Consider the following 27,574-nt stretch of genomic DNA (forward strand, 5'->3'; position numbering starts at 1 on the left):
ACCAAGTAATATATTACAAAAATTAAGAACCAGTGAATGGGTTTAACATGGCTACAGAGAGAATTTTCAATTTGGAAGATAGACCAGAGAAACCATCCCAAATGTTACAGGAATAGTAGAGAAAGAAAATATAGCATGTGGATCAGCATGGTGGTTAAGGCATCTAGATCCCAACATGGCTGATTGTGTGATTTGAGTCCCAGGTCTAGCGGGAAAAAGCATGCCAGGCATGTTTGCATGCCCAGAATTCCAAGAGGAGAATGGAGGAGAAAGGTTTGTGATATGGCCATCCCCTCTCTCCCTATCAGGAGGGTGATTTCTCTCTCTCTCTTTAGCAAGCACATGTATTCTATAGCAAAACTAAAAATAAATAAAAAGACAAAATATAGCCTAAAAGACATGGAGAATACTGGGCCGGCAGGTGGCATGATGGTTAAGGGCACTGGACTCCCATATGGTCAACCACAGTTGGAGTCCCAGACCTGGTGGCTTGCTTTCAATCAATAAATCAATCAATCAATCTCTCTCTCTCTCCCTCTCTCTCTCTCCCACACCCCTTCTCTGGTTAATTTTAAATAAATAAATAAATAAAGTTAAGTAAAATAATTATTAAAAAAAATATTGTTTTAAAGGTTTTTGCTATAGGACACGTGCACTTGCCAGAGACGCCAGAAAGACAGAGACAGACATACAGAAAGCAAGAAATCACCCCCCAAGGGGAATGGCCATGCCACAATCCCTTCTCCTCTATTCTCCTCTCAGGATCTTGGGCACACACGCTCATGCGACCAGCATAAGTTTAAGCTACCAGGTCCAGGACTCGAATTGTAGTCAACTAAATGGGAGTCCAGCAACATGGTCATTATTCCAACTGCTGGTCCCTAAAAAAGTCAGTATTTAAAAAAAAAAAAAAAGACATGGAGAATGGAGTAAGAAAATCTAAGGTAACAGGAGTGGGCTTAAAACTGACTCTGTTATCCACTAGCTGTGTGAACTTAGAGAAATGACTTAACCTCTGTCTGTCTCATCTTCCTTACTTGTAAAATGAGGATAACAATTGAACCTACCTTATAGGACTGTTATGAGTATAAGCTAGTTTGGCTTTGAAAAATACTTCCTGAGAGTGTGTTGAATGGTGAATTTGTTTCGTGAGGCAGTGAGAGAGGCATGTCCCCTAACAGGTTCTCATGCCATGATCCTTCCCCAGCCTTCCAGCTCTCAGGCATGTTCAGGTGGATCCAGGATCCAAACCCTAGACTTCCCCATGTGGATGTTTCATTGAGCAATGGCACTCTACTGCCTGTGCCACCTTGGCTGGCTGAAGGCTACACATTCTTAAGACTTGATAAAAAATAGCAATTACAACCATTCTATGACCTAGCCATACAATTACTTGAATTCCCTCCCCCCTTTCCCCTGGTCTTTTTTTTTTTTTTTTTTTTTTAAATACTGACTTTTTTAGGGACCAGCAGTTGGCATAATGACAATGTCGCTTGTTTCCTAATACAATTTTTTTTGTAATACAATTTTATCTGCTAACCATCCATATCTCAGAATTACAACAAAAAGGCAGAAAAGAGTTAGAAGATAAGCAGCATAGTGGATGAGCCCATGAAGTTCACTATCCTACTAAGGAATTCCAGAAAGAAAGAACAGAGAAAATGGAGACAGGACAGTATCCTATACCTAAAGACAGAGATAAATGTGAATGTCAAAATAGTCCACAAAAGTAAGATGAGTTAAAATGTCCCACATAAGACCCTAATAGCTACTGAAGAGAAAGGGCAGGTCACTATAATAGGATGGCACTAACACCAGCATCAGACTTCTTTTTTTTTTTTTTTTGGTTTTCGCTAAAGGCTGCGTGCGCTCGCTAGACAGACAGAGAGAGACAGAGAGACAAAAAGCGAGAAATCTCCCCCCCCCATGGGGGATGGTCACGCCGCAATCCCTTCTCCATTCTCCTCTCAGGATCTTGGGCACGTATGCACACGCGCCCGGCGTGAGTTTTAAGCCACCAGGTCTGGGACGCAAACTGCGGTTGACTACGTGGGAGTCCAGCGACATAGCCATTACACTAACTGCTGGTCCCCCATCAGACTTTTCATTTTCAAAATAGATGTTAAAAGACAGCCAGATCCTGTAGTATTCTGGGGGGAGGGGAGGGATTATTTGGAACCTAGGGTATGTAGCCAATTTCTTAATCAAATGTGAAGTCAAAATAAAGTTATTTTCTGAAGTGTGAAGATTTAGAAAAAAATTTTCACGCCACTTCTTGAGGTGGGTTTGCTCTCATAATGATGTTGAAGACCAAGAAAAAAGATAGTTTAAGAGACGGTGAAACTAATCTGTAAACCAGTGAAAAGAAAGTTCAGAAATAAACAGGTAATTAATTGTTGAGCTCTAAAAAATGTCTCCAGGAAGGTAGGTATTCCAGACAACTATTTAACATGAGTAATAAACTGTACAATATTAGGTGTATGGGTAATGAAGACACGTACAGATATGTGTATCTCCCTGAAAAAAAATAATAGACATTAAAATTCCAAGAAAAATATTTCTCTTTTGGTGAAATGTAAGGAAGAATGTGTTTGAATTAGCAAGTGTCTCCTCTGATATTCTTGTCATTGAAACTACCCAGAGGAAGTACAGCTTTGGTAGGCTTTCAGACCCATTAAAGGATACTATTCGCATTGCCATAATAAGCACTAGTCGCTAATTTTCAAGTTTTAGAATCACTATAGCAAAATGCAAAGGACACATTTATGTTTACCAAACTAAACATAAGTGTTACCTGTATTTACAAATGCTAAAGTAAAGGTTTAACCAATGCAAGTTGGGAGGCAGAGGGAAAGGATAGAGGTATTAGTATCCTTGCCATATAAACAGTACACAGGAGCAACTGTTGAAAGAGTTGGAATAAAGAATGGGAAATGGAAATATTATTTCAAGTTATAGAAGATATTCGGTGGAAAAGCTGAAAATATAAATGTTACTTCCAGAACTTCCAGACCAAGAGAGAAAAGGAGGGGTGATAAAAGTGAGCTACTTCTCTGTCATCACAAAGTGAATAACCTCTAAACTCTGTGAATACAGACTAATCTTATTATATCTGGAGTTAGTTCGTCAATAAATATAGATGTCAACACATTTTTTAGCAGTATAGAGGTAACCACCAAAAAAACTAAAAACAGGAATCTAAATTGGTAGTTGAAGGTTAGATTGTAATTTTGTGCTGAGATATTACCTGACTTACTGCACCTGGCTGATTGATTTTGAAGAGTAATCTTGCCCAGCGTGTTTCAGTCTCTGACCATAAAGCTGCTAATTCTAAATTTTTTCTCTGTGATGTTATCTAGGTACAAAAGAAACCAGATAGAATTAAGGAAGATATCCTTACTGAAAAAGATGAAAAAAGAAAAGGAGTGTGGGATTCCATTAAGAGGTAATTGCTAATGATATTTTACCACAAAACTTCAGAGTCATCAGAAAAGTCATGATGAATTTTTGCATAGAAAAATATGTCATGAGTTTTCCAATGACCCAATACAGTGATAGTATGTGGAAAACCTGAGGATGGTAAAAATTAGAACACAGATCCTCTTCTTTAGGAGGGATAAGATAGATACATAAATCTTAACAGCATAGGAAGCAAGAGTTGTAAGGCAACTGAAAATAAAGTGTTACATAGAAACCAAAGGAGAAAAAAGATATATCTAGTCAGAAGGACCATCAGGAGAAACTTCATGGAGAAGCATGTGGCTAAAATGTGTTTTAAAGGACAGGCAGATTTTGAAAAGCTGGAGGTAGAGTGTAGGTACCAAGTTGCAGAGAGATGGAAAGATTGGGTATTCTCCTCAAAGAACTCAAAGTAGCCAGCTAAGCTGCAGTATCCAATATAATACGAAATCTGTAAGTGAGGTTGGGCCTATACTAGTTATATCATCAATCAAAAAAAAGAAAATATGGGCTCACATATCTAAAGAATCCAGGAGTAGATCTGATTTTGGACATTCCAGTAGTAATGTCTGGAAACTTTCTCCATTTCTTAGTATTAATAGTTCTGTGTCTCCTTCATTTTCGGACTTTTACAAGTAACTGTTTACCATCTCCAGTGGAAATGTTTCCTCTTTCCAAATGCCCACCAGGATATTCAATAGCTGACTCATTGGTTCAGCTCTAGCCATGGGTCCCAAACTAAACTGATCACTGTGATTCCGGCTGACCAGACTTGGGGACATAGGCCTACCTCTAGTGCCAGTGGGAAGGCTTGTCCCACTTAAACCTCATAAAATGAAACTACAGGAGGAATGACTCCCCCAGAATACCAGGTTGTGGTTACTAGAAGGGCAGAGGATATAGGACAGATCAAAACCAAGATCAGCCTGCTGTAGATTCACAATGTAGAGACTTTGAAAGTCCATTTGAGAGAGCTTAACTTAATTTGAATTATGGTAAATAACGGATCATTTCATCAAAGATGAGAAATAGAAATTTTAGACCACATAAGGCAACAGCCTTAGCAGATTTTTCTCCCATCATTTTGGATTTTGTCCCATCTAGGCTTCTTTTTCTATAGTTGACCCCTTATTTGGTAAAAAGAGAGAGATTTATGTACTCAGTATGTGCATTGAACTGGATATTGACAAAGAATCAAAACAATTCATTTTGGGATGATTTGAAGGAAAGGAAATTAAATCAGGGCATTTTTGAGAGTGTCTGTCTAGGACCTTCATAATGGGAAGACTGTATCTAGTCAGAGGGCTTATAAACTGTAGACATTCCTTACAAAAAGATAAAAACTAACCTTGAAACAGTACAATTATATTTCACATTAATAGATTTAAAAAAAAACTCACAAAAACAAGTGATATTAGTTGTCATGTATATAATATCAATAACTCATAACTGTTAGGATAAGAATTTGTTCACAGTTTAGTAACTATTCCTTTTGAAAGGTGTGCCTGTTTTTATTGCTTATCAAACAGTGTTTTATTTGAGCATATAAAGTTTATTTGAAACTGTCTATTCCTAATTTTTTATTCCGTTTCACAATAAGGTTGTATAAAGAAAACAAAGAAGAAAAAGACGTCCTGAACATTTTTTTCAGTTGCTTCTGGCCATCTGTACGAACACTTTTTAAGGTAGATATTTTTGTATCATTTTGAAAAGTAATACATTTGCACAGTCCAAAGTTCAGAGAAAAATAAAAGAATATATATAATAAAGAAGAAAATCTCCCAGCTCTCTTTCTCTGGTACTCAATTGATTTGTTCATTTTCCCACAGGAAAACAGTAGTAGTATTTTTACATCCTGCCAAAGATATACTGCGTATATCAGCAAATAAATATTTTTTATTTTTTAGTCCCTTTTATCCAAATAGTAACAAAGTATATACTGATATTAACCTTGCTTTTTAATTTTTACTTACAATTATGAAGAAAGTATATTATTTAAATACAGTGAAATTTCATTAGTTTGATTTGATGTGGGTTACTGGTTTTTCTTTAAGGCTAGAAAATAGACATATTTTGTAACAAGGAGATGGGTAAGAAAAATAGATACATAGTAGATTTTTGTTTTCCAGTGAAGAAATACCTTGTTTTATAAAAGGGAAGAAGGGCAATGAGAGGAGGAAAGCGTATTTACAAAGTTCAGAGAGGTATTTTTTAGTAGTTTATGTAGAAGGGTTATAGAGGATGCTCCAAAAAATATTTGATTTGCAATGTTGGTGTTTTAAAGTGGAACTTTAGATCTTTTCTATTTAGAAATATAGGATAGCAAAGCAAATGAAATTGCTTCAGTAAATGTATCAGTATAGACAGATCATTTGACTCTCAAAGCTTTGCAGACCCACTGTGAATCACATAGTAAGAGAGCTAATGTTAGAGTCTAATTTAGCTCCACAAGACTGTATCAGAGCAGCTTTCTTGTCAGCAAATAAAAAACAGAACAAATAAAGACCAATCAATTTAGCCTATATCAATGAGATATATTTTTCCCATCTTTATAGGTTATATTCTTGATCAATCTAATATTTGAAGATATTTCAGTGGCTTCTCCATAATTCATAGTGAAAAACTTCTAATTCATACCTTTAGATACTTAAAGTCTTTTAAAAAGTAGGATGAATTTCTGTTAATGTTAACGTATACTGGGTTTAATGTTCTTTTACACAGAATTATGATGCTTTCTGTTTTATGTAACACAAAAACACCAGTGAAATTCTGGTTTCTAAAAAACTCTCTCTCACCAACATTTAAAGTAAGTATATTACTCTTTTCAAAGAGTGGTCCATGTTAGAATACTGAAGTCTTTGTATCATTGTAAGTTCACGTAGCATTTCTCTTCTCAGAATGATCCTTTTGAAATATATATTTGTAGAAATAACTTTTTTCAATAAATTTTAAACTTGGGTATTTTTAATCTAGCTTAAGAAAAATTTTATTTAAAGAGATACTTAGAAGATGGTATATTTTTAAATAAAAATAAAAATGATTAGTGGTTTTTCACGATGATGAAGAATTAAGTAAAATTTGGCAATAGTACATACATACAGATTTTCAGTTAAAATAACTGGATTCTGTCACACTTTTACAGAGATAGGCAGGAACAGTAGTAGTATAAAGAAAATATGAAAATTGTAGCAAGAAAATAGTTTTACAGTTCTGAGAACAGCAGAGCTTTTTTGTCTTTTGCAGCATTGGTGGCTCTGGGATTGGGGCGCTGTGGTCTGAGACAGTTTACATTTAGAAATTTCAGGTGGCCAACATCTGTTATCCATTACTCAACCCCCACTCCTGCTATAAATTGTGTTGTTGCTTCCTCATGTCACTGTGAAGTAATCAGATTCCATCATGGGGTCTCATTCAGAAGCAGATCAAAGGAATCCTCTTTATCTAGACCAAAAGCAGATGTAAAAATAGCCAATCATGCTTTTATTCCTTAATATTTCAAGGCCTGTTGCTAAGTGGTTTACCAACATTATTTAATTGTCCTACATGATTAAAAATAAAAAGACAGACTCAGAAATTCATAATGGGCCTGTAATTGACTGGTACCTAAGTTAAATAACTTACTAGAAGGACTTACAGATCTCAGGAAAGCGGTTCTATTCACAGTTACAGTTTATTGCAGCAAAAGGATACATATAAAATCAGAAACCAGGCCTGGGGAGTAAGGTGCAGGAGAGACCAGATGTGGACTCTCCAGCTGTCTCCCCTGTGGAGACTACAGGCAGCACTACTCTCTCCCAGCAGCAGTGTGTGATGGTTCTCATGGGGCATTGATTCTACCAGGAAGGCGCATTTAAACTTTGCTGTCCAGATTTTTCTAGGAGTCGGCTGTATAGACCTGACTGACATCCTGTGTGACTGACCTTAGCCTCTATGCCCTCCAGAGGTTGTATTGGTGCCTTGTGGCTCATGGCATTATATACACATTGTCAGCATAGAGTATCTGTCATGGCCTGTGGTCCCCAGGTAAACAAAGGCATTCTTATCAAGTAGGACATTTTTAAGGATAGAGGAGCCAGGAGAAAGGGCCACATCTTTCTTTGAACAGAATTTATCCCTTATAGCACAGACCTGAGATAAACCAGCTAATTAGGAGCATGTCTGAGATTCGTGCCCAAACTTTCTCCTCTCAAATCCAGGTGCTTAACCTTCATGTAACAGCCCATCCCACCCCTTCACTGACAGCAGAGCCTCTTATGCTCATTTGGACAAAACAAAGAAGGTGAAAAAATAATAACAATAAATATAGACAGGAAATTATACTACTATTTTTGACTAAATCTTTAACATGTTATCCTAGTAGCCAAACAGTCTCCATAAATTGAGATAATACTGTCTGAAGATTCTCTTAGCAGGAAAATGATATTATTCACAAGAAAAATAGTGCTATGTCAAGATAAGAATGCCTTGTTCCATAGTATGGCCTATAGTCATACCTTACCTGAAATAGTACGAGGGGTCTTCAGTCGTTCATGGAAAATGTGTATTATGCAGGACGTAGGCATGGATTTCTATTTTTTTACACTTAAATAAATTTACACTTTCATTTTCCATAAACTTTTTGAAGCCCCCTTGTAGTTTTCTTCCTTTTGTTATTTGTTCTTTCCCTCAAAAATTTTCTTTTAAAATTTTTTAATTTTGGGGGTCCAAGAGGTGGCTTGGTGGTTAAGGCTGCTGGACTCTCACATGGCCGACCACAGTTAGAGTCTGGACCTAATGGCTTTCTCTCTCTCTCTCTTTCTCTCTCTCTATTTCTTGCTTGCTCTGCCCTTTTCTGGTCAAATTAAAATAAATAAAATAATAAATTTAAATAAAATAACCGTTTAAAAAAACTTCTAATTTTTTCAATTTACAACTCGTTTTGTGTATTTTTGTGTGTTTTCTTCATCTTTGCATCTCTCTGGCCAACCAACATGTTCTTCTGTATGTAAAACTATTCAAAAGTTAGGTTTTCCAAGATCTAGAGGCTTACTTTGTATTGAAATTTTTTAAAGTCAAACATTACATTAGTAGTAAGAGTATGGAAAGAGCTACTTTAGTTCATAAATTTGCCAGTTAATATACTGTACTTAGTTTTTAATTAAATTATATAGTTTTATATGTACTTGTATTTTCATGTCAGTATTTTTATATCTCATTAATAAGTAGTTATTTTTACATACTTTAACAAATAGTTTATAACAGTTTCTAATAAGATGTGCCTTTTAAAATGTTAATTTTTCCCCTCTTAAGTAAAAGTGGTTTCTTTTCTTTGAACATATTGTTTGATTTTGTGTATGCATGCATTTTTAGGAAGTAATTCCTCACATGGCTAAGGAATATGGATTCCAGTATGAACTAGTCCAATACAGGTGGCCCCGTTGGCTTCATCAGCAGACTGAAAAGCAAAGGATTATTTGGGGTTACAAAATTCTTTTCCTTGATGTCCTTTTTCCACCAGCAGTAGAAAAATAATTTTGGTTGATGCTGACCAGGTAATAAGATTAACTTTGTTTTTAGCAGCACTCATCTTTTTTATGCCTCTATCTGAATATAAGGGTTTCATTTATGTTGCTCATGTTTCTTATCTTTGTTGTCATGCCATATAAAAATGTAAAGACATGATTGTAATATATGAGCAGAGTACCTTTAAAAATACTCAAGATTTCATGGGAAAATTCCAGCTATTTTAAGAAGTACTATTTACTTTTTGGGACATGGCAGTTTCCTCTCTATAAAATACTGGATTTTTATTTTAGTTATAAGAAGAGTAGCTACATGACTCTATATAAAGGCAAGCCCATATTTCTTTAAAGTTAGTTATTTCTTCTTGCTATAAAAGTTAACAATTATACCCAGCTTTTCCTTCAATCTTCTATAATCTAAAACATTCTTTGTTAATTAGTGAATAACCTAATCCTTATCCCTCTATCACTTAAAGAAAAGAATGTTCTAAATTTGGCCAAAATAAAAAATTAAGATTCTCAGTCTTCAGAATCTCTTTGTCCAGAGACGAGCAGATGGTATAATGGTTACATTGCTGGAATCCCTCATGGCCAACCGTGGTTCAACTTCTAGACCAGGTGGCTTCAAACTCACACCAGGCGTGTGGATGTGTGTGCCCAAGACCCCAAGAGAAGAATGGAGGATAAGGAGTTGTGGCATTGCCATGCCCTCTGGGGGTGATTTCTTGCTTTCTGTCTGTCTCTGTCTCTCCAGCAAGAGCATGCACCCTATAGCAAAAAATCTCTCTTAAAACACACAAACAAAAACAACTCTTTGTCCAGGCCCAGCCATATTAGTGCATGCTGTTTCTTGGCATACTAAGGCTTTGTGGGAGGCCCAGGGTCAATCCCTGGCCCACCCTAAAAGCTGAGTGTGGTGGTATGCACTTATAGTCCCAGCTTCTTGGGAAACTGGGGCAGGAAGATTGAGATAGAGCAAGACCCCATCTAAAATACCACACACACACACACACACACACATACACACACACACACACACACCCTACCAAAAATGTATGCTTTAAAAAATTATGACATTTTCCTTCCCTCTTTGCGTTGCATTTGTAATAATTATGAGAATGTTTTTGAAAAATACACGGAATTTATAAGAACAGTAATATGTAAATATATATGTATTGCAAATTAAATACATGAATTAGAATTTATATGCTTAGAGCAAAACGTGTATATTCAAGTCCCATATTAGAATGTACTTATATTCTAGGGACCAGCAGTTAGCGTAATGGCTATGTCGCTGGACTCCCATGTAGTTGACTGCAGTTTGAGTCCCGGACCTGGTGGCTTAAACTCATGCCGGGCGCGTGTGCATGCGTGCCCAAGATCCCGAGAGGAGAATGGAAGAGAAGGGATTGCGGCATGGCCATTCCCCCCTTGGGGGGTGGGTTCTCGCTTTCTGTCCCTCTGTCTCTCCCTGTCTATCTGGCAAGCACACAGGCCCTATGGCAAAAACGTCTCAAAAAAATTAAAAGAAAGAAAGAATGTACTTATATTTTAAATCTGTTATTTTTGTGCTATTTTCCAGATTGATAAATTTGAGCCATTATAGTAAAAAACTAAACAGATAAATATAATTGATGAAAAAAGCATTTTTAAGCATAATTCCTAATATTCCTTTTCCTACCATGCCCATTATATACACTAACACTTTATAATAGACTTAGTCTATTAAAAAATAAAGCATACTGGGGAGCTGTGTAGCCTTGTTGTTAAAGCAGCCCTGCCTTGTGCTTAAGGCAGCTGGATCCCAGATAGCCAGTTGCATGGTTCAAGTCCCAGACTTGGCAGCTTGAGAAACACAACAGACACGTGTATGTGTCCAAAATTCCACAAGGGAGATATGGAGAAGAAAAGAGCGCCACGTGAGCATTTCCCATGGGGGAATGCTTCTCCCCCTCTCTCTGTCTGTCTCTCTCTGGTGAGTTCATACATCCTCTAGCAAAAAATATATAATAAATAAAACATACTAGTATTTCATTAAAGTTATTTAAAATAATCAGAATTTTTTCTTTATGACTCGAACTAATATTTGCCCATATAAGGGAACTTCAAAGTCTGTGGCAAAAATGGAATTAAAGTATGAGTTCATTTGGGTGCAAAAGTAGTTGAAATTCATGTGTATGTTTTTTGTAAGATGCATTTTTCATGAACTTTTTGAAGAATCCTTCATGTACAATAATGGATGTTTAACATGAAAATGATTTGAAATTACTTATATATTTTGGAACTAAGAACTGTTGACTTGTGTAATATTTAACCCCTTCCTAAAATGTACATTTTATAAAATATTTTGCTTAGAAATGCTATAATGAAGTAGTCTTATTGGTAAGCAAGATCACCATTATGTAGACCAGGACTATAAATTTTTAGGTTTCTTTTCATCTATAAAGACAAGGAAAAAAATAAAATCTAGTAAATTTACATGAAAGCACTGAGGAAAATGAAGTCATGCTATCTCTTAGATAGGGTCATAAGGATTTGAAATTTCCATAAAAAAGTACTTATGTTATTTTATAGTCTTGAATGGAGACACTATTTTAATTATTTAGATTGTGAGACATGACTTAAAAGAACTTTGAGCTTTTGACCTGGAAGGAGCTCCCTATGGGTATACTCCGTTTTGTGATAGCCGCACTGAAATGGATGGGTATCATTTCTGGAAAACAGGATACTGGGCATCACATCTTTTAAGAAGGAAATATCATATAAGGTAAGAATATTCATACTCTTACCCCTTTTAGTAAATACAGAATGTATTGAGTCACAACATTTAGTTTTCTTAGAAATTAGAGAGTAATGACAACCAAGTATATAGATACACGGACTGGCTTATTACAGGTCAGTAACTTTATTTTTTTATAGATTTTTTAAAAAGTATTATTGATTTACTTTTATTCATTAATCTATTTTAATTTAATTTGACCAGAGAGATACACAGAGAGTGAGAGAAAGAGGGAAAATGAGAACCAAGCAAGCTACCAGGTCGAGGACTCGAACCGTGGTCAGCCATGTGGGAATGTCCAGCGCCTTAACCACCATGCCACCTGCTGCTCCCACAGGTCAGTAATCTTTATTAACCTTTACTTATATCAATTCATAAAACCTTTGTGACAGCATTTTGGGATACGGTTATTATTATCTCCATTCGGTAGATGTGGAACCTGAGCATGCAGCATTTATGTAACTTGCCAGGCTTCTTACCCTGTTAGAACATAACAGCAGAACCGAGAGTTAAACACAAGTAATGTGGCTGGGGCATGTTCTCTGAACTACTGCAGAAGATTTAAACGTGATTTATCAAATAACAAAATGAAGATACCATCTTCAAAGTTGTTACTCCCTTGTAGGAGCATGAGTTCCAAGACAACTTGGAAAAATTTGATGTGACCCTAAAAAATATGGACCTTATCAGAATTATAACAGACTTCAAAGTCCTTCAAAACAGTATGAGACATTGGAAGCAAATGTATGCGACAATTAATCAGTTAGACCCTAGAATATTTATAGTTAATACCATCACTGTAGACATTCACTGGGGAAAGGTAAAACTACGTAAACAACACAGGCCATCAAGGAGTGTTCATTTTTGCAGTGCCTTATACGTAGTGGATCTCAAGAAGTTCAGGAGAATTGCAGCAGGTGACAGGCTCAGGGGCCAGTACCAGGCTCTCAGTAAAGATCCAAACAGTCTTTCAAACCTAGATCAGGTAAGTAAAATGTCAATAGTATAATTTTCTGTACACGTCCATAGAACGCTTCAACTCCCTCCTTGTAAACTTCAGAATTGTATATTTTCAGCCTCTTTCTCAAACTCCTGTTCTTTACCTAGTTCTCTACTGGATATCTCTACTTTATAATTTTTACCCTTCAAGTTTAACATTTTCAAAGCCAATGGTACTTTATTCTCAATTTCCTATTAAACCTCTTAGTGCTCTCTGCCCTATGTCATTCAGTTTCCTTCTTTTTTATTCAAGTCCATCCTTTAAACATGCTCAAATCTCCCCTTTCTCTCTTATCTTTAAGACAGTCTCTCTTCATTCTGGCTCTCCTACCTCCAGATTACATTTTCTTTCTCTTCACAGACAAATAACTTTTGCCTCATATTCCATTAATATCCTCATTATTGCATGAAAAACATTTTAGATACTGTGAACAGGCAAAAGACCCTAATAGTTCATAATTCCTGCTATTTCTCTTTATTCTTATGAAAACCATACACATTTATTCATTTAGCAAGTAAATATTGACTTCTTTCTGTGTACTAGATAGTCTCCTAAGATCTGAGATATCCAAAAGCAGAATCAAGAATTCTTTAGTTATAATACATTCATTTTGGTAGGAATAGAAAATAAACAATATTTAAAAGTAATGAGTGTTTTTAAGAAAAAAAAAATGAGATAGGAAAGCATGATGGACTTCAGTAGGGGTTTGGATTTCCAATTATAAATTGAAGAACTGCAAAGATGACATGTGAATGAATTTCAGATGGAGGCATAAAAGTTGTTCATTCAGGTTTCTGTGAAGAATCCATAAAGAAAATTCCTAGAAGTGATAAAAATAAGTAATGATAAATATCAGTAAAGTTGCAGGATACAAAATCAGTATGCAGGGACCAGCAGGTGGCATGGTTGTTAAGGTGCTGGACACTCCCACATGGCCGACCATGGTTCAAGTTTTGGACCTGGTGGCTTGCTTTCCCACTTTCTCTCCTTCTCTCTCTGTCTCTCTCTGGTCAAATTAAAATAAATTAATGAATAAATAAAACATTTTTTAAAAATCAATATGCAAAAGTCTACAGTATTTTTATACACCAAACAATGAACAGACTGAGGGAGAATTGAAGAAAGCAATCCCATTTACAATGGCCAACAAAAATAAATAAATAATAAAATATTTAGTAATAACCTAACCAAAGAGGTAAAAAACCACTACAAGGGAAACTGTGAAGAATGAAAAAAGAAGTTGGACATGATACATAAAAGTGGATTGGAAGGATTAATATGATTAAAAGGTCAGTTCTTAATTGATTTGCAAATTCATTGCAATTCTGATAAAATTACCAGACATATTCTTCACAGAAATAGAAAAAACAATATTTGTCTGGAATCATAAAAGACCTTGTATTGGGCCAGACATGTGGTACAGTGGTAAGGTATCTGGATTCCACATAGCTGTGAAGTTTGAGTCCTGGACTTGGTAACTGGACAAGCACACCAGATTCATGTATGTGCTTATGTTCCCAAATTCCCAAGAAGAGAATGGAGAAGGAATTAGGGTATTATCATCCCCGCAGGGAATACTTTCTCACTATCACCCCCTCTGCCACCAACTTATCTCTGGTGAGCACACAAATCCTATAGCAAAAATATAAGTACATACACACATACCTACCTACCCACCTCATATCGCCAGAGTAGTTCTGCTAGAAGAACAAAAAAGGAGGCATCTCACTACCTGACCACAACATATACTACAAAGCTGTGATAATCAAAACAGCATGGTACTGGCACAAAAACAGACACATAACCCAATGGAATAGAATAGAGAATCTAGAAATAAACCCCAAAACATACAGCCAACTGACTTTTGACAATTCTCAGAAGACAATCCAGTGGAGAAAAGAAACAATTCACTTTTTCTTTTTCTTTTTTTTTTTTAAGGGAGATTTTTGCTGTAGGGCACATATACTCACCAGAAAGAGTAAGAGAGACAGAAAGTGAGAAATCACCCCCTGGAGGGATGGCTATGCCACAACACCTTCTCCTCCATTCTCTTCTGGGGATATGGGGCATGCATGCACATGCACCCAGCATGCATTTTAAGCCACCAGGTCTGGAACTTGAACTGTAGTTGGCTATGTGGGAGTCTAGTGATGTAACCATTAAACCATCTGCTGATCCTCATGATTCACATTTTCTATGAACTTTTTGAAGACTTTCCCACTTGTATATAAAAATTTAACTTGTATATCTCAAAATGGGCCAAAGACCTAAATGTAATAACTAAAAGTATAAGAGTCTGAGAGAAAACATAGGTGTAAATCTTTGTGAGTTTTAACTAGGCAATGGTTTCGTAGATATGAAACCAAAAGTATAAGTACAAAAAGTAGATAAATTAGAAATTAAATGAAAAGCTTTTATGTAGTAAATGACATGATTGAGAAAGTGAAAAGACAATACACAGAATGAGAGAAAATGTTTGCACATGATATTCTAACAAAAGACTAGAATCCAGAAAATATTAAGAACCTTTGCAACTCTGTAACAAAAAGGCAACCAATTTAAAAAGTGATCAAGACCTAGCTACAGTGGCATGCACTGGTAGCCACCAGTAGTACTCTACCAGTGAGGGTCACATATGAGACCCTAGTTTAATTCTCTGCCTACCCTAAGATCCAGGCACTGTGGCATATGCCTGTAATTTCAACCATTTGGGAGGCTGAGGTAGGAGAGTTGGAGAGTTGCAACATAGGAAGACTCCGTCTGAAAAACAAAACAAAAAAATAAGTTATCAAAGGACTTAAGACATTTCTTCAAACAAAAAATACAAGGGAACTTCAAAAAGTGTGTGAATCAAAGTACAAGTTTCTGTTGGTGTGGGGGGGAAAAAGTAAAGTCTATTGTAGCTTTGGTGTAGTACACATTTTCCATGAAATTTTTTTAATATCTCATGTACAAATGATTAATAAATACATGAAAAGATGCTCATTGTCACTGGTTATATGAAACTACAATTCAAAGTCACAATGTGATACCACTTCATACCCTCGGAGATGGCTTATTTTTTTAGAATTATTTAATTTTATTCATACATTCATTTATTTACTTTTTTTAAAGTTTGCTACAGGGCACACACGCTCATCAGAGAGAGAGGAAGTGAGAAAGTGAGCCACCAGGTCTGGTACTCAAACCACAGTCAGCCATGTGGGAGTCCAGTGACTTAACCACCATGCCACCTGCTGGTCCCCAAGGGATGGCTATTTTAAAAAATGATGAACAGTAACAAGAGTAGGTGAGGATAGATTAATCAAAAATACTATATACTCCTTTTTGGAATGTAAAATAATGTAGTCAATTTGGAAAACAGTTCTGGAGATCCTCAAGAAGTTGAAGATAGAGTTAATGTATGACCAAGCAATTCCATTCCTACAAATATAACCAAGAGAATTGTACAGAAATATTTTTAGCAGCATTATTCAGAAAAAGGAAACAAACCAAATGCCCATCAGTTGATGAATGAATGAACAAAATGTTATATATCCATGCAATAGAATATTATTCAGCCGTAAAAAGATTGAAATACAAGTATATTTTATAACATGGATGTACCTTTGAAAATGTGCTAAGTGAAAGAAGCCAAACACAAAATATCTCAAAACATACTATTTCATTTATATATATGTCCAAACTAGACAAACCCATAGAGACAAAAAGTAGACTATTGGTTACAGAGTGGTTGGTAAAAGGTATAAGAGGAGAGTTTGTCAAATAAGCAGCTAAAAATGTGAGAACAGAATAGATCTATATAGAGCCACCAGGCGGCATGGTGGTTAAGGTGCTGGATTTCAACATGGCCGGTCACTGTTGGAATTCTAGACTGGTGGCTTGAAAATCACACTGGGTATGGGTATGCCTGACCAAATCCTGAAAGGAAAAGGGATTGTGGCATGACCATCCCCCCAGGGGGTAATTTCTCATTTTTCATCTCTGTTTCTCTCCAGAAAGCACATGCACCCTATGAAAACTAAACTAAACTAAACTAAACAGAGTAAAATAGACCTATGTATAGAAATGTTTGACCGAATTAAGTCTGTTAAGATTAATGGTTATGAAGTTAAAATGAAACAGTGTGGGGTATGTGAGTTTGTGTATGTGTTTCACCAACTATGTTGATTTACATGGGTGCAAATGAAGAGACTTAGATTTATTTGAAATAAATAAATAAATAAAGTTTCTTTGCCAAGAAACTTTCTCTTCTGTGGAGAGGAAGGGAAGTGCTTTATAAGAGAAAGTAAAAGTGAAAGAAGAATTTGACAATTAACAGTATGTTGAAGGGAATATTTATAAGGAAGAGAAAAAAAATCGAAGAGGAGGGATGCTGATAATGCTAGGATCAATTGACTGGAGATCTCATGGAGTCAAAGAACAATGATACCTGAGTACTCAGTGGAGTGAGCTGAAAATCAAGAAGTTTTCAGAATGGAACCATAAAATTGATATTCTAGAAAACTTTCGTCTAGGATATGGTTTTGAGAGTGAATGATTGAGATAAGGTGATAGACCGGAGCCAGACAGTGGCACAAATGTAAAATGCTGTGCTCTGCCACAGGATCTGATGTAGGAAGATCCCTGGTTCAAAGTCTTGAGACCTTGAGTACACCAAGCATAAACTTGCCCATGATCCAGGGCTGGCTGAGAACTAGGAACGGATCACAGCATCAAGACTCATTTGGAGATGGTGTGTGACCCTCACTGTTTCTCGTTCATGGAATAAATAAGTAAACATTTATTAGACAATATAGAAGGTGATTTAACAAAGAGATTCTACGGAACTAAGGGTGTCAGAATAACAGTTAAGCTTTTAAGTTTTTTTTTTTTTTAATATTGAAAGCCCTTTTTTTTCAGCAATATTAGAAGAACTGGGGAAAAAAATAAGCAGAAAGTACAGAGAATGTCCATATTTCTACGTTCGTATTTTCTTTTCCCATTGATCTGTTTGTTCTTTGACCCATACCAATACTGTGCTGATTCCTATAGCTTTTGTAACAAAACTTCAAGTCTGGTAAAACCAGTTCTCTTACTTTATTCATCAATATCTTGTTGACTGTTCTGGGTCTCCTCCTTTTCCATATAAACTTTAGAAACAATTAGTAGTTATCTACAAAATGACTTCTTGGTACTTTGAGATTATGCTGAATCTATAGTTCAAGCTTGGAAGAACAGATACCTTGACAGTATTGATTCTTCCTATCCATGAATATAGAATATCTCTTCATTTATTTTGATCCCTATTTAAAATCAGAATTTTGTGGTTTTTCTCATATAGAAGAAAATATTTTTAGATTTACACTGAAGTGTTTTTCTTTTGAGGAAGCTAATGTAAATGGTGTGGGGTTTTTTTTCAGATTTCTATTGCTCATTGCTGACATTTAGAAAAGCAATTGACTTTTCTTTTTAAGGAATTATTTATTTATTTCCATATTTTATTATTATTATTTTTTAATTTGACCAGAAAGAGACAGAGAGAAAGAGAAAGGGAGAAAGCAAGTCACCAGATCCAAGACTCAAACCACCATGCCACCAGCTAGTCCACCAATTGACTTTTTATGTCAACTTCGTATCTTCTAACTTTTCTGTAATTCCTTATTATTTCTAGGAGGTTTTTTTTTTTTTAAATAAAACTAATTATTGGTATTTTCTGCATTACCTACCAATGACAGTTTTATTTCTTCTTTCTAATCTCTATGCTTTTCATTTCCTTTTCTTACCTTATTGCATTATTTAGGACTTCCAGTGTGATATTTAATAGGAATGTTGAGAGAGAAAGCCTAAAATTATGAATTTTGAAGCTTATATAGGACAGCTAACAAAAGTATTCTCCATGCTCTCTGAGAGAGAGAGAGAGAGGAAACAAGCTCTTTGATCTGTAAACAAATCATCTCTGTGGAGAGGAAAGGAAGTGCTTTACAAACCCCTGAAATATAAATAAATAACTATGAAAGCTGTATTTAAATTTCTTGAGAGATCTCAAGAAATTACTAGTCTCATCCACCTTTCAACATTTTTTTAATGCAGGTGACAGCAATCTTTGCTTAGAGAGTCCTGCGCATGCAGAAATGTGAACGTACGGGGGATTGTTTCCAGCAGGGAGGTGAAAGGTCACCTCAGAATCTGGAGAGTGGGATTGTGACTAGCATGAACAGTAATAACAGACACTGTGAGCCATTAATCCTGATATTTCAAGACAGATGGAGACAGGCTATCCACTGGGTGGAATAGAGTGTTGGCTCTGTGGGCCTCCCTCTTTATCCTTAGTGTTAGAAGTGAAGACTCAGGGAGGTTCTGGCATAGTTTCACTCATGACACAAAGTGATTGAATCAGATTAGATATTTAAAACTTAAAAATACAGCAGTATCTTGGGGCTGGCAGGTGGCTTAGTGGTTAACGGTGCTGGACTCCCACATGGCTGACTGCGGTTTGAGTCCTGGACCTGGCGGCTTGCGTGCACGTGCTCGTGCACTCTCTCTCTCTCTATCTCTCCCTCTCTGGTCAAATTGAAATAAATAAATGAATGAATAAAGAAAGTTAAATAAAATAATTTTTAAAAATACAGCAGTGTCTCAGATTTGCATGTTTGTGTGTGTGTGTGTGTTGATTTACAATCTAGAGACTTGCTTCAGCTTCTTCTCTCTGACTTTTTTGTATGTCATTTCTCTTTGTAGGATCTTCCGAATGATATGATTTACCAAGTTGCCATTAAGTCTCTTCCTCAAGACTGGTTATGGTGTGAAACTTGGTGTGATGATGAGTCCGAACATAGAGCCAAAACAATTGACCTGGTGAGTTGTCAAATGTTTTCATTTGTACATAAGCAGATACAGAAATGTTCAGTGGGAATATTTTTGTTTTAGAAATGGAATGGTACACATTCTATATTGCTTTGTGTGCTGCTTGGCCTGGTAGACATCCACTGGCTGTGTACAGAGTTGTGTCAGAGCCTCAAGATGGCCCTCAGGTTTGGTGATGCATTAGAAAGATTCACAGGGTGCAGAACACAGTTGTATTTATGGCTCTCAGTTAGTACAGTGAAAGAATGCAAAGCCAACTCATCAAAGGAAGAGGTACGTGGAGAGAAAATCAGGCAAGATTCCAAAAGTCTTCTCTCTGAAGTCACATAAGACAAGGATAATTCCTCAAGTAACACAAATGCCACATGTATGAAGTGTTGCCTACCAAGGTAGATTATTAGAGGCAGTGCTCACCACATAAGCACCTTCTACCTGGCACACACCAAAATACTCAAGTCCTGGAAGAAAAGCAGGTGTTTAGCAGAAACCATAATGTTTCCACAGACAGGTTAAGCAGTGAGCCACACATCAGGGAGTGATGGGAACCATCTGGAAACTGAAGCTCTCAGGTGTCAGCCAGTGGCCAACCTTATTGTAAGAATAGCAGTCGCAGGCTGGCTGTGTTAGCTCTTTTCTGCACACAGGCTTTGTATGAGTGGCCATGATCTGCCTGACTATTCCTAGGTTAGTCATCTCCTTAATGTATATGTAGTTTAGTTCTTCTGCCAATATTCTCCCCAAATAAAGGCAACCCAAATTAGTCTATTTACTTGAATTATTCTACACGTCTATTTTTCTCTCTTATTTTAAGAGATTATTTTTTCTTAGATTTTTTTTATTATAAGCAGCTTAAGTGTGTGACATAGTTGAATGCTCCTAAACATAAGATAATTCAAACCGATGTATTGTCCAGCTATCTAGAACTTACTTCACAATATGATACTGTTCTCCGATTTGCCATCTTCTTAATGTATAGATCTATAAGATAATACAGTCCTTTTTTTTTTTTTTTTTTTTGGAGAGGTTTTCGCTATAGGGCGCGTGCGCTCACCAGACAGACAGAGAGAGACAGAGAGATAGAAAACGAGAAATCACCCCCCAGGGGGGATGGCCACGCCGCAATCCCTTCTCCTCCATTCTCCTCTTGGGATCCTGGGCACGCATGCACACACGCCCGGCGTGAGTTTAAGCCGCCGGGTCCGAGACACGAACCGCGGTCGACTACGTGGGAGTCCAGCGACATAGCCATTACGCTAACTGCTGGTCCCATACAGTCCTTTTTTTGATCATATTGTTTTTAATGCTGTTTTGAGTGTAGAGCAATTGTTTACAAGATCTTCATTGAAGAATATCAAAATATTAGAAATCATACAGTTCTAACAAAATAAAGCAGAATAAAAAACTAGACATTTTTCCAGATATGTGTAGCAATGTATATAAAAAGTAACATATAACCTGTTAGAATGTAATCATAGGTATAGCAGAAGTAAGTAAAACAGTATGGATAAGAAAGCAAGGAATTTGATCAAGAGAAGTTAGGAACATTACTGAATGTAACTATGAAGATGTTGTCAAGTGTATGTTGTAACAGATAAGATGATGATTCATGGTAGTGACTTAAATCTCCAGAGATCTTTACTGTTGAGTTTTTGGAAAAGTCATGACACATTTTTGAATAGAAAAACATAGATAAATATGTCATGACTTTTCTGACAACCCAATATATAGGTTAATAGGAGTTACTGTTAACAAGTCCCCAGATTTCTATAGGACCCCAAATAGAATCAACCCAAGAAGATTTTCTCCAAGACACATTGTAGCCAGATTGACCAAAACCACAAACAAAGACAAGATACTCAGACTGACAAGAGCAAAATGACAAGTTACCTACAAAGGCTATCCCATCAGGTTAACACCAGACCTTTCATCAGAAACAATGTGAGCAAGGAAAGAATGGGAAAATACATTCAATGCTGAGTGAAAAACCATTTCAACCAAGAATACTATATCCAGCAAGATTATCCTTCATATGGGAAGAGAAGACAACATTCTCAAATAAACAAAGCTGAAAGAATTTATTGACACCAGACCAGTTCTCCAAGAGGTTCTGAAGGGAGTGTTGCATCAGGAAAACTAAAGTAGAAAACAGAGGTAAACATTTTTTTAAAAAATCTAAGAAAGGGCCAGTTTAATGGTAGGGACAAGTCCAGAGTTGAATATTATCTTCTAAAATTTAAACGGAAAGCTTGAACCACAACAGAAGTTATATTAAATACATGAGACTGAGCCGATGAAATAGAATTTAATGACTTTTGACTCAAACAATACTGATCTTTTTCTATGCTTTGTACTCCAGAGATAAGGATTTTTGTCTTCTCTTGAATTGTCAACAGATCCATGTGACTACTATTTGAATGGAATCCTAACCTGCTTCCTGGCTTTAAGTATTAAGCAAAAGTTCTCTTAACATTTTTTTTAAAATTTATTAAAGCTAAAACTGCCTTTTTTGAAATTAAAAAAAAGGTAAGAAATACCTATTTAATGATCCCAGTAAGCTACATAGCCTCAGATAGGTGCTATTTTATAGTATATTCATTCTACTCACAGTTTCATGCCTAAAGTCAAACATCTGTTCACAGATGTTTATATATCAGCTGGACTTGCTATTGAAAGTAGTTAGATCAATTAAGATATTTTGCTAACCAATATAATGTGTGTGGTGTGGGGAGGGAATAGTCTCCAGATTTCAGTGACAACACACTCGCCCAAATAGCAGACGTAAATGAGTGTACGTGTCGTTGATAGTTTTCTTGTGTATTATGACTCAGGGGCTACACTCTGTCCACCTGTAGTTTCTCCATCTTCTTGGCTCCTGTCATCATCTTTAGTACTTTTACCTGGAGCTGCCCCTTGTATGCCTTCAGCGACTTGCCCCATACGGCAGTTGAACACATAAGACATGGCTAGTCTGCACGGAGATGTGCTGTGACGTGTGACATGCACACCAGTTTTGAAAACGTGATACAGTAAAAAGAATATAAATATAGGTTATTACTAATTTTTGTGTTGATTACGTATTGAATAATACCATTTTGGGCGATACCAAGTTAAAGTATAGTACTAAAATTTATTTCACGTGTTTCTTCTATATTTTTATATGTGGCTACTAGAAAATTTAAAATTATGTATGCAGTTTCCATCATATTTCAATTGAATAGTGCCACTCTTGAGGAAAGGGGAAAAAGGGGTGTGGATAAAGCATCCCAAATCCTGAACCCCCTTGTGGGGGTTGGTCACATGGCCATTTCTCACTGTAAACAGAGCTGAGAAATGTCATTCTGGGATTACAGCTACTTCCTGGCAGCAGCATTCCCCAGGAAAAGGAGAGAGTGGCATAAATGTTAGTGTGCAGCCCTACTGTCTCTCCTCTAGAAACATTTAAAATAAAACAAGGGAACATGCCATTCTTGGCTAGGTTCTTGTATTAGAAGAAACACAGAAAAATCCCAATGAAGTGGCCAGAGAGAAAAAGAACATGATTAGTAGAATTGAAAGTAGGAATGGGACCAGCAGTTAGCGTAATGGCTATGTCGCTGGACTCCCACATAGTCGACCGCGGTTCGCATCCCGGACCTGCTGGCATAAAACTCACACCGGGTATGTTTGCGTGCGTGCCCAAGATCCCAAGAGGAGAAGTGAGGAGAAGGGATTGCAGCGTGGCCATCCCCCCGGGAGGTGATTTCTCGCTTTCTGTCTCTCTGTCTCTGTCTGCCTGGCGAGCGCACGTACCTTATAGCAAAAACCTCTCCAAAAAAAAAAAGAAAGAAAGTCAGAATGAGAGCGTTTACAAAATATCATGACTTTCTAAGCTCCCATTTCAATCTGTTTTTCAACCTTGGCCTATTTGGCTTTTGCGGCTGGATCATTCTCTGTTGTGTGGCCATCTGTCCTATAGTGTAAGATATTCCCTGGTCACTTCCCACGAGATGACAGAAATGCCTACCACACCTCATCATGACCCCCAGAACTCTCCAGACCTTGCCACAGCTCCTGGAACCCTGAATGCCCAGTTAAAAACTAATGGTAAAGACTATAGCCCAAAAACAAGCATTGCAGCCCAGAAAGTAAACTTAATTTAGTTTATTAAAATTGTTATTATTTTTTTATTATTATTATTTTCCGACAGTAAGGTGTGTGTGCTCACTGGAGAGAGACAGAAAGCGATAATGAGAAATCAGAAATCACCCATATGGGGATGGTCATGCCACCATCCCTTCTCCTCCATCCTCCTCTTGGGATTTGGGGCATGCATGCACACATACCTGGCACATTTTTCAGACCACCAGTTCTGGGACTCAAGCCATGGGGTAGGCCATGTGGGATCCACTTAACCAGTACACTACCTGCTGGCCCCAGAAAACATAATTTTATTTTAATAGCTCTGATACAATTTAAAAGACAAAATAATTCCATTGTTTTTACTTTATGGAAAATATTTCCTGTGAAATTCATTTCTGCAGAGAAAATGTTGTTTTTCATTTATTTCAGTGATATAGCACTATAGAAAAATACCCACAATATAATGAGCTGAAAACATTTGGTACGGAGAGGATTCAGACCACACGCTCATGGCTCAGGGCTCTAACTATCCCCAAGAAAGTAAGAGGAGAGCAAGTTGAGAACATGTCACATAGAAATGAGCTTCCAGCACTTCCTGTGTTTGTCCTTCATAGAGCAGGCGGGCTGCCTTAGTAGCTTGGTGCAGTTTATGCTCTCTCCCTTATAATTTCTGTCTCAGTCAATGGCAACTTCGTCTTTTCCGTTGCTGAAGCCAGTGTACTGGGCTTTTCCATTCTCACAGCTCGTGTCTGCCGGTCCGCAGATCCTGTCAGCATTGCCTTCAGCTGGGTCGGCCTCAGATCCTTGTCACATGTCTGTCATTTTGTCTTTTAACCTTTCATTTCCCGAGAAATGCTGTAGTAGTACCAGGTACTTAAAATTACCATATACTGGTAGAATCTTAGAGATGGTCTTATTTTAATTTCTTTGGTAAATAAGGAAACTAAAGCCCCGGGACCAGCAGTTAATATCATGGTTAAGTTGTTGGACTCCCAAATGGTCGACTGCAGTTCAAGGCTATGTAGCTTGAAACTCAGTCTGGACATACGTGTGTGTGTGTGTGTGTACCCAAAATCCTTAGAGGAGAATGGAGGAGAAGGGATTGTGGAATGGCGTCCCCCCCTGGAGGGTGATTTCTCGCTTTCTTTCTCTCTGTCTCTCTGTATTTCCAGCAAACACATTTACTCTACAGTAAAAATCTTTCCGAAGGAAGGAAGGAACTAAAGTCCCAACCCTTGACAGAGTCATGTTATATGTTCAGATCTTACATTAGTAAATTTGGAATTGGAACTGTGAAAGCCAGGGTTGCATTTCCGCTGTAGTTCCACTGTGCCTACAAAGCAGACTAATTGGCTGTGATCTTTGATACAAAGGTAATGTCATGGGACCAACAGGTAGTGTAATGGTTATATGGCTGGACTCCTATGTAGTCGACTGCAGTTCAAGTCCCAGACCTGTTCACTTGAAACTCACACCAGGCACGTGTGCGTGAATGCCCAAAATCCCGAGAGGAGAATGGAAGGAAAAGGATTGTGGCATGGTCATCCCTCTGAGGGTGATTTCTTGCTTACTGTCTCTCTGTCTCTCTTTGTCTCTGTCACGAATGCACATGCCCTATAGAAAAACTCTCTCTTAAAACAAAAAAGGTAATGTCATTAGATCTTTTGTCAAGCATTTTACAAAACTGTTTGACAAACTTCTTATGAACCATCAAAGTGACCTCGCACAATTTTTATTTAAATTTCTGATTCAGCTATTTTTATTCATGGTCATTACTTAGGTAAGTTGTGATTTCACTTGTTTCTGCCTATATTAAATTTCAGTGCTTTAAGTTCTTAGCAGTGCCTTGCTTTTTATAAAATGTATTTTGTCTGTTTCAGTGACTTGGCAATGTCTTCATGTGCTTTTTTTAGGTTTCCTGGGGCATGATTTTTCTTTAACAAAATTTATTTAAACTTCTAGTGTAATAACCCCAAAACAAAAGAACCTAAACTAAAAGCTGCTGCCCGAATCATCCCAGAATGGGTGGAGTATGACAATGAGATATAGCAACTATTAAATCAACTTGAAACCAAGAAGAAGAGTGAAAGTAAGTTGTCCTCCTGCACTGATGTCTGGACCTTATGTTGCATTGATGAGATTAGATCACTGATTGTTTCACAGGGAAATTAATCACCAAATGATTAAGTCAGAATGTTTTAAGAATTATTTATTTAATTTTATTTATTATTACCTTTTTAATGGGGGGGAGAGGTTTTTGCTATAGGGCACATGCGCTCGCCAGAAAGACAGAGAGAGAGAAACAGAATGTGAGAAATCACCCCCTAGAGTGGATGGCCACGCCACAATCCCTTCTCCTCCAGTCTCCTCTCGGGATCTTGGGCACACACGCACACATGCCTGGTGTGAGTTCAAGCCACCGGGTCCGTGACTCGAACCGCGATCACCTACATGGGAGTCCAGCAACATAGCCATTACACTAACTGCTGGTCCCGATTAGATCACGGATTGTTTCACAGGAAAATTAACCACCTAATGATTAAGTCAGACTTTTTTTTAGAATTATTTATTTAATTTTATTTATTATTACCTTTTAATTTGCTCTAGGGCATGTGTGTTCACCTTAGAGAGACAGAGAGGAAGAAAGTGAGAAAGTATGCCACCAGGTCCCGGATTCGAACTACAGACGACCATATGGGAGTCCAGCACCTTAACCACCATGCCACATGCTGGAGCTCAGAATATTTTTTTTTAAGAAAGTCTATGATATGAGTAAGATTTTCATTTTTATATAGACTAAGCTCATAGACTAAAAACATAGAGAATTTATTCCCATATGTATGTAGCTTTAATTCATGTGTCCACATCAATGGGTAGTTATAACATTAGTCTCTGCTGATGCAAGATAGAGGTGCAAAATAAAAGTGAACAAAATGCTTGTCTTTAAGATTACACTGGGGCCCCACGGGTCAGCAGCGCTTGGTGCTGCCAGGGAGAACCAGGTCATAGATGGGTTCCCCTGAAAACAAAAACAATTGGCAGTGGCACCACTGGCAGAGTTCCGCTCCCAGCGGGGTCCCGGACCCAGGCGCCTGGTGGGGCCAGCAAGCCAGAGTGGAGGCTATGCGCGGGGGCGGGGCCGGGGCGCCATGGGGCTGGCCATCAAGGGCGGCGCGGGGCTCCACCGGCGCCAGGGCTAGCGCGCCTGCAGCCTAGGCTGCCTCCGCCGCCCCGCCGGGGGGACGAGGGGCAGGAAGCGCAAGGGGGGCGAGGCCGGGGCCAAATGGCTGCGGACACCTGGGCCCCGAGGAGCCGATTGCCGCCGCCTCCGGCATGGATCAGTGCGTGACGGTGGAGCACGAGCTGGAGAAGGTGCTGCACAAGTTCTCGGGCTATGGGCAACTGTGCGAGCGCCGCCTGGAGGAGTTCATGGACTACAGGGGCGGCCTCAAGCAGGAAATCCTGCCAAGATGCTGAATTATCAGGGACACTTTCACTTGTTTTGACGCAGTGCTGTAAAAGAATAAAGGATACTGTTCAGAAATTGGCCTCGGACCACAAAGACATCCACAGCAGTGTTTCTCGGGTTGGAAAAGCCATTGATAAGGTACGGTATCTTGAAGGAAGTGTTTCGTACTTTCTGGCGTCATCATTCTTCTATCAGTACTTCAGTGACATTAGATTTCCTGAATTATTTTATGCTGTGCTGTGTTTTTCATCTTTGTTTTTGGTAATCATTGCTTTTACTACTTAATTCTTATTAAAGTTTTCTATTGCTATTATTTAAAAAATAAAAGTGAAACCCAGTTGCTCTCTCTTTTTTCTTTTTTTTTAAAGAATTAATTATGTACTTTTACTTTTTTTTTTTTT

The 27,574-nt window shown here is 37.5% G+C and overlaps 2 protein-coding genes and 1 pseudogene across 2 annotated transcripts in view; all 3 read left to right on the forward strand.

Annotated features, from left to right (window-relative positions):
- LOC102494276 (UDP-glucose:glycoprotein glucosyltransferase 2-like) overlaps positions 1-10,566 on the forward strand; it is a gene marked incomplete at its 5' end in the record, with an annotated part of 28,363 nt that extends 17,797 nt beyond the window's left edge. The window contains 3 exons of the mRNA XM_027774988.1: positions 3,360-3,445; positions 6,181-6,265; positions 10,543-10,566. Of these exons, the coding sequence (XP_027630789.1) occupies positions 3,360-3,445; positions 6,181-6,265; positions 10,543-10,566 (195 nt within the window). The remainder of the gene's footprint in view (positions 1-3,359; positions 3,446-6,180; positions 6,266-10,542) is intronic.
- LOC102493440 (UDP-glucose:glycoprotein glucosyltransferase 2-like) lies at positions 8,838-25,846 on the forward strand. Its single transcript, XM_027774987.1, has 5 exons — positions 8,838-8,990; positions 11,567-11,727; positions 12,610-12,724; positions 19,460-19,576; positions 25,667-25,846. The coding sequence occupies exons 2-5, from the start codon at positions 11,657-11,659 to the stop codon at positions 25,751-25,753; spliced, it is 390 nt and encodes a 129-aa protein (XP_027630788.1). The 5' UTR covers positions 8,838-8,990; positions 11,567-11,656; the 3' UTR covers positions 25,754-25,846.
- A 1,154-nt stretch (positions 25,847-27,000) lies between these two features.
- LOC102493859 (E3 ubiquitin-protein transferase RMND5A-like) overlaps positions 27,001-27,574 on the forward strand; it is a 3,723-nt pseudogene continuing 3,149 nt past the window's right edge.

The sequence above is a fragment of the Tupaia chinensis genome, unplaced genomic scaffold (assembly GCF_000334495.1).
Source record: "Tupaia chinensis unplaced genomic scaffold, TupChi_1.0 Scaffold000507_1, whole genome shotgun sequence".
Classification (NCBI taxonomy): domain Eukaryota; kingdom Metazoa; phylum Chordata; class Mammalia; order Scandentia; family Tupaiidae; genus Tupaia; species Tupaia belangeri.